This window comes from Argopecten irradians, chromosome 1, assembly GCF_041381155.1.
Source record: "Argopecten irradians isolate NY chromosome 1, Ai_NY, whole genome shotgun sequence".
In the NCBI taxonomy this organism is placed as follows: Eukaryota; Metazoa; Mollusca; class Bivalvia; order Pectinida; family Pectinidae; genus Argopecten; species Argopecten irradians.
Window position 1 is genome coordinate 2163051 of NC_091134.1, and position 7736 is coordinate 2170786.

Sequence of the window (7736 nt, forward strand, 5' to 3'; positions counted from 1 at the left end):
GTCATTTCCCATGCCTCATTGCGATGTTCATGCGCATCTCGAGCACTTGCTGGGCTGGCGCACGGAGCAGCAAGCTGGGAAAGGAGGTGACATTTTCCCCTCAATACGCTGTTTAAAACATTTTTGGACCTGTATATATGACATTTCATGTTAAAATGACTCCTTCAACTGCATAATTTCAGAATGCTTTTTGCTGGTAAGCTATACAAAGACGCTTGAATGTAGGTCAATTTACTGTTTTGATGTCCGATTTTGTTAGAGCAGCCATTTCCCGCTAGATGGCGGGTCGGAATCGTATTTATGTCGTACACGTGCTGATGTCAACATAAGCAAATTTCGTCGAACCAACGTTCAGGATGAGTGTTGAAGTGAAAACACCGACACGGACTCAGTTTGAGCACACCGAATTCCATTGTGGGGAAAAACAATTAACTGGACGAAATTCTCCACCACTTAGAAAATTTTCATTCAGTGACAATGTCAACAAGAATCAAAATGAAGGAAAACCAATTCGCAAACGCCGATTTAGCCAGTTTCGTACCGATTCAAATCAGCACCAAACATTTGGTTTCAAGCGAAAGAGGCTTAAGTCCATGCCATCAGAAACAATAGTGCTTCCTACAAAGTTTCTTCTTGGAGGAAATATCAACGATCCGTTAAACTTAAATAGTATGAATGATGAGGAAATAGACAAAGTGTTGAATGAGAAGACGCCAGTATCCTCGCCATTACCAACCCCTATTCACAGACAAAAGGTAGAGGTTCAAATTCCCACAAACATTACAGACCCTTTAAATCTGAATCTTGATGAGGACTGGAGTTTAACAAAAGGAGGCAGTCGCAATAAGAAAAAACGCCAACACAAAAGTAAGAAGAAAGGTGACTCGAGTCAGACTACATCAACTTCATCTTTCATGTCAACATCTTTGTCTAAAGAACCTTGCTCGGAGAAACGAAAAGGTCTTCTGGAAGCATTAAGGATTGAAATTGATGAGGATGATGAATCCATTCCTGGTGCTCATGATCAGGAAACCAGTAGAAATGTATCCACATCTTCAACAGAGACGACTGAAAAATGCAAGACTGTTCCTAATGCAGATAAAATTGTTTCTCCCGTCATCCCACAAATGTCCCCTAGTAACTCATTTTACAGACGGCGGCGGCGCACACTAAGCATGAGTGACGCCAGACCTGAACCATCTTCATCAGTTGCACGGTCCATTTTGAGAACATCATTAAGTCCACCGAGAGCTCCTTCAGATCTTGACAAAGTGACACCACCAAAAAAGTTCAAGAGACAGTTAAGTCAAAAACCTACTGAAAAAACCACCCCATGTTCAACTTCATTTAAACCATTTCCTAAGAAAGGAAAGTTCATTTATGGCAACTACAACAGATATTATGGGTACAGAAACCCAGACACTGAAGACGATCAGAGACTTGTGTCTTTCAAGAAAGATTGGTTTGAAGGAAAAGATGCAATTGACATTGGATGCAATGTTGGCCATGTGACATTAGCAATAGCAAAAGAAATGCATCCTCGTAAGATTGTAGGAATTGACATTGATTCTAGTCTGATAGCTGCAGCTAGAAAAAATGTGAGACATTACATCTCAAAAGAGAACATTGGCAATGGCAGTTTTCCAATATCAAATACATTGAGTTACGGTCCAATTGCTGCACCACCAGTAAATGACGCTGGAAGCAATCCTAAATTTCCAAACAATGTTTTGTTTGTACAGGTAAGGTTCATTTTAAATGTCATAATTTCTCTGTCAATGCAAGATTTTTAAATTAAAACTATAAAGGCGAGGAAAAACAAATGCCTAAGTAACAAACACTTATATGTACATGTTACCCAAATTATAGTAAATTGTACTTTATCTTGGCCTATATTAATTCAAATTTTTGAAAAAGTATAGCAAGAGTTGGTCAGTTTTCAGCAATATGGGTTGTTTTTAGTCACAAATACATACCCCACCAGTTAGCTAGGCTATATTAGGCTAGTTATAAGTACACAAGTTTTGGTGGTTAGATTTCCCCTCGACCTGTAATGATCACTATTAGTATTAGTGGCCATGGTGGTACAATGGTCTGAGAAACTAAGACCGTCAAAATATTGGAAGGACCCTGCCCCCAAAGAATCTAGACTATTGTGGTCCAAAATAGATCACCAAAAATAAATTGATCAATAATGAGATATATTTTAGTAAGGTCTGGATCTATTCTAGATATATAACTCATAATGCATCTGCATAAAACAGTTAAACTGTAACATATTACATAAATAGTTCTTTGTTTGTAGATGTAGATATTTACTTATAAATACCAAGATTACAAAGTTCTTCAATTTAATTTCGCAGATAATAGGAGATAATTTATTTTATGAACCAGGTATTTAAGTTAAATATAGTTAAAATGGAAGTCTTCACAAGAGTAATATCTTTGCCGCTATAATAGTTACTGCGTAGCTTCAACTTGTTGAAACATGGTTGTAATATATATATATCCAGTCATCCACATTAGCTTGTAGATTGCAATTGTCAACTGTATGTATTATTTATGTTTTCACAGGGGAATTATGTACTAGAAAGAGAGGAGTTGTTAGAACTGCAGAAAGAAGCTTATGATATCATCCTAGCATTAAGTCTAACCAAATGGGTCCATCTTAATTTTGGTGATGATGGTCTAAAGCGGATGTTCAAGAGGATCTATAGACAGCTACGACCTGGGGGACGACTCATCTTGGAGCCCCAGCCCTGGTCCTCGTACAAAAAGAAAAAGAAACTGACAGTAGGTGTTTTATTCTCAAATAATAATTATGATAACATGTCAAAAGGAGTAGCATATTTATATATAATTAGCATTTGTTCTGTTAGGAAAAAAGTTGGTAACTAAATAAAGCAGCCTAATAATAAAGGTTCTATTTCCATAAATTGTGATCAATTTGACACTGAATAACTTTTTTTCAATAATAAAGGTTCTATTTCCATCAATTGTGATCAATCTGACACTGAATAACTTTTTTTCCAAACTGAGTTCTAAGAATTTTATATTCTTTTTCTCTTTGATTTTTATTTTTCTCTTTCATAATTTCAGCCAGAGATTTTTGAGAACTTCAAAAGAATTTCTTTCAAACCAGAGCAGTTCTCTGACTACCTTCTCTCTAAAGAGGTTGGATTCTCAACTTGTGAAGTTGTAGACACGCCCTTCAACAAGTCGAAAGGTATATATTATACATTTTTTATTGCACTTATTTTCAATGACAGGATATGCTCTGGCCAAGATATAATATGGCCTATAGAAATTAGAATTGACATCACTTGCACATGGCAGATTTTGAAATCATAGAGCATGTCATTTATCTTAACTGTCACTATAATCCATTGATTTTAAATAGTATTACTCTGTTTATAAATACACACAAAAAAACAAAAATAATAATAATAATAATAAAAAATCCAATGCATTACAACCATAAAGAGTACCTGTTACAAGTGTTATCTACTTAATTGATCTTGCACCTCTAAGACTTGACTTTTAGCTGCAGTAAATAATTACATATAGTTCTAGGGTGTAACTGTCCACTCAATCTTCCCTGATATCAATAATTTAGGCATAATACAAAATATTTTATGTTGCACATTCCATATCAATTGAAAGTATGTTCAACTCTTTTCAGTACTAGTACTGTTGTCGACTATAGTCAGTAGGATTTTACCCTCTTTCTCCCCTGTTGTCGACTATTCCGTTGTCTACTAGTCAACAGATTTCACCCTCCTTCTTCCCTGTTGTCGACTATTCCGTTGTCTACTAGTCAACAGATTTCACCCTCCTTCTTCCCTGTTGTCGACTATTCCGTTGTCTACTAGTCAACAGATTTCACCCTCCTTCTTCCCTGTTGTCGACTATTCCGTTGTCTACTAGTCAACAGATTTCACCCTCCTTCTCCCCTGTTGTCGACTATTCCGTTGTCTACTAGTCAACAGATTTCACCCTCCTTCTTCCCTGTTGTCGACTATTCCGTTGTCTACTAGTCAACAGATTTCACCCCCTTTCTCCCCTGTTGTCGACTATTCCGTTGTCTACTAGTCAACACTCCTTCTTCCCTGTTGTCTACTAGTCAACAGATTTCACCCTCCTTCTTCCCTGTTGTCGACTATTCCGTTGTCTACTAGTCAACAGATTTCACCCTCCTTCTTCCCTGTTGTCTACTAGTCAACAGATTTCACCCTCCTTCTTCCCTGTTGTCGACTATTCCGTTGTCTACTAGTCAACAGATTTCACCCTCCTTCTTCCCTGTTGTCGACTATTCCGTTGTCTACTAGTCAACAGATTTCACCCTCCTTCTTCCCTGTTGTCGACTATTCCGTTGTCTACTAGTCAACAGATTTCACCCTCCTTCTTCCCTGTTGTCGACTATTCCGTTGTCTACTAATCAACAGATTTCACCCTCCTTCTTCCCTGTTGTCGACTATTCCGTTGTCTACTAGTCAACAGATTTCACCCTCCTTCTCCCCTGTTGTCGACTATTCCGTTGTCTACTAGTCAACAGATTTCACCCTCCTTCTTCCCTGTTGTCGACTATTCCGTTGTCTACTAGTCAACAGATTTCACCCTCCTTCTTCCCTGTTGTCGACTATTCCGTTGTCTACTAGTCAACAGATTTCACCCTCCTTCTTCCCTGTTGTCGACTATTCCGTTGTCTACTAGTCAACAGATTTCACCCTCCTTCTCCCCTGTTGTCGACTATTCCGTTGTCTACTAGTCAACAGATTTCACCCTCCTTCTTCCCTGTTGTCGACTATTCCGTTGTCTACTAGTCAACAGATTTCACCCTCCTTCTCCCCTGTTGTCGACTATTCCGTTGTCTACTAGTCAACAGATTTCACCCTCCTTCTTCCCTGTTGTCGACTATTCCGTTGTCTACTAGTCAACAGATTTCACCCTCCTTCTTCCCTGTTGTCGACTATTCCGTTGTCTACTAGTCAACAGATTTCACCCTCCTTCTTCCCTGTTGTCGACTATTCCGTTGTCTACTAATCAACAGATTTCACCCTCCTTCTTCCCTGTTGTCTACTAGTCAACAGATTTCACCCTCCTTCTTCCCTGTTGTCGACTATTCCGTTGTCTACTAGTCAACAGATTTCACCCTCCTTCTTCCCTGTTGTCGACTATTCCGTTGTCTACTAGTCAACAGATTTCACCCTCCTTCTTCCCTGTTGTCGACTATCTTGTCTACTAGTCAACAGATTTCACCCTCCTTCTTCCCTGTTGTCGACTATTCCGTTGTCTACTAGTCAACAGATTTCACCCTCCTTCTTCCCTGTTGTCGACTATTCCGTTGTCTACTAGTCAACAGATTTCACCCTCTTTCTCCTCTGTTGTCGACTATTCCGTTGTCTACTAGTCAACAGATTTCACCCTCCTTCTTCCCTGTTGTCGACTATTCCGTTGTCTACTAGTCAACAGATTTCACCCTCCTTCTTCCCTGTTGTAGACTATTCTATCTTTTCCAGATTCTTCTCTTTTGTCGATCGTACTAGTCAACATGGTTATATCCTATGTCTGACTCTTGCCCATTGTCGACTATACTCGACAGGAATTCACCCTCCTTCTTCCCTATTGTCAACATATTGTACTCTTTCTCTTCCCCGTTGTTGAATATAGTCGATAGTCGACAGGAATTTCACCCTCCTTCTTCCTTGTTGTCGACTATATAGTCGACACTTGTAGTTAGTGTTGAGAATCGGTTGTAAAATGGTAATAGATCATCGGTTTAGGCAATTTACTAATTATCAATTTTATAATGGGATACTATTTATAGAAAGCTCTCCTATATTTATATATTTCACCTTTTAGTTTTTCTGAAGAATTTTAGAAAGATATCCACTGAACCAACAGTGTGAAGAACCATTTTTTTTTTTAATTCAAATTCTTGAGTATCTATGATGTTTAAAATATTTTGATATGTGGTTTTGCACTGATCATATATAACATAATAAAGGTTCAGAACAGTATAAGATAAGCATGAGTTATCTCCCATTTTAATAATCGATTGTTACCTTTCATAATCGATAGTCTTTGGAAAAAATCATAATCGATCGATCATCGATTAAAATCGAGAATCGGTCCAACACTACTTGTATTGACATAATTTGCCTCACAACAAAATTTCTATTATATTCATTCCAGATTGCATTATCAAAATTAAATCTTGATGAAGGTTTAAGATCATTTTAAATTAAATTATTATGCTAACCTTAGCATATTAAAATTAAATGAATTAGCACATAGCAACTGGACATTATGTCTGACAATTTTTCAAAATCTTCCAGCGCTAGACCTCATAACTACTTCCGTTGTGGAATCCAGAAAGAATACAAAATACAGAAAGAGTTAAACAAATTCATTCTAATATTGTGTGTTCTTACTCTCTTTTTCATTTTCATCAGGGTTCCGGAGGACTATCCAGCTTTTCACAAAAGCAGAAACGGCCGCAAACAGCCCAAAACAAGACATGACCACAAGCCAGGACACCACAGATAACAGTCCAAAACCTGAGGATTGTACAACCGATACAGAAACTACAACTAACAGTCTGAAGCAGAATGCTGCCACGGAATCAGCAGCGGAGAGTCCCAAACAGCAAGATTGTGAAAACACCATAGAAACCACACCTAGCAGCCTGAACCAGGACTTTGAGACCAGCAAAGAAATTACCAGTAGTGGAATACAACAGGACAACTGTGAAACCAACACAGAAACATGTGTCCCGACGCCAGTAAGGTCTGAAGGACAAGAGGAGCCCTTGTAAATCTGGTCAGAAAGGATGGAAAATGTACTAGGAAAAATCTAAATCATGTGAAATGGAACAGTGATCTTATATAAAATGTGTAAAGAAGTGTAAATATGAATTATCTAAAAACTGCCATACTTTATATGCATTTCTTGGTGTTAATTATTGCTTATTATAATGTGACGGATACAGAATCATGAATGACTTGATAAAATTAACTAGTTATGCAGCAATCTATGTTCTTTTTTTGGTAGGTCTCTAGATATTCCTTCAACAAAATAATAAATTGTACTAAAACATTGTAATGGTATGTTGTATTTTGGTTTATCGACATCCTGTTTTACATATAAATGAATCGTGTATATGATTTTGGGTGCTTTATATGTCAGTTACAGTTGTAGCATTTTTTAAAACAATTTTCATGAAAATGGCTTTTAAATTTCATTGAGATTTACTATCTTTAATACTGTTTAGTGAGAGTTGAAAAGGCCAACGTTACCTCTTGTAAACGGACATGCTTTTACCATAGCTCCATCCTAATATTAATCAAAACCTCAAACACTGAATGATGTGGAAGAAATCATTGCCATTTTGCATTTTTTTTGTAAAACGATAAACAACCAAGCATTTGACCTGTTAAAATTGTTTAATTTCATGCACACTCAATATTTAAATAAGAATTGAACTTTAGCTCACTGAAACCAATTTTTATTCACTATTCAATACATTTCATGTATGAATTATTTTCATTGGGAATTATCTCCCTTGGATCACATTCAATAAACTACCATTTTACACTTCACATTAGTTTTTATCAGATATTCCAGTTGTGTTAGGCATATCAGTGTTACAGTGGAATTCTTGGCAAAGAACAGGATTGATAAATAGAAATGGCATGTGTTATGAAGGTAGAATTACATTTTCTATCGGTAACTTT

General features: G+C 37.2%; 1 protein-coding gene across 1 annotated transcript; it reads left to right on the forward strand.

Annotated features, from left to right (window-relative positions):
- The first annotated feature begins 25 nt into the window (after nucleotides 1-25).
- On the forward strand, nucleotides 26-7099 carry LOC138314923 (7SK snRNA methylphosphate capping enzyme-like). The gene is made up of 4 exons (XM_069255565.1): nucleotides 26-1742; nucleotides 2575-2793; nucleotides 3100-3226; nucleotides 6456-7099. Exons 1-4 carry the CDS (start codon nucleotides 357-359, stop codon nucleotides 6815-6817), a joined length of 2094 nt encoding a protein of 697 aa, XP_069111666.1. The 5' UTR covers nucleotides 26-356; the 3' UTR covers nucleotides 6818-7099.
- Nucleotides 7100-7736: the final 637 nt, after the last annotated feature.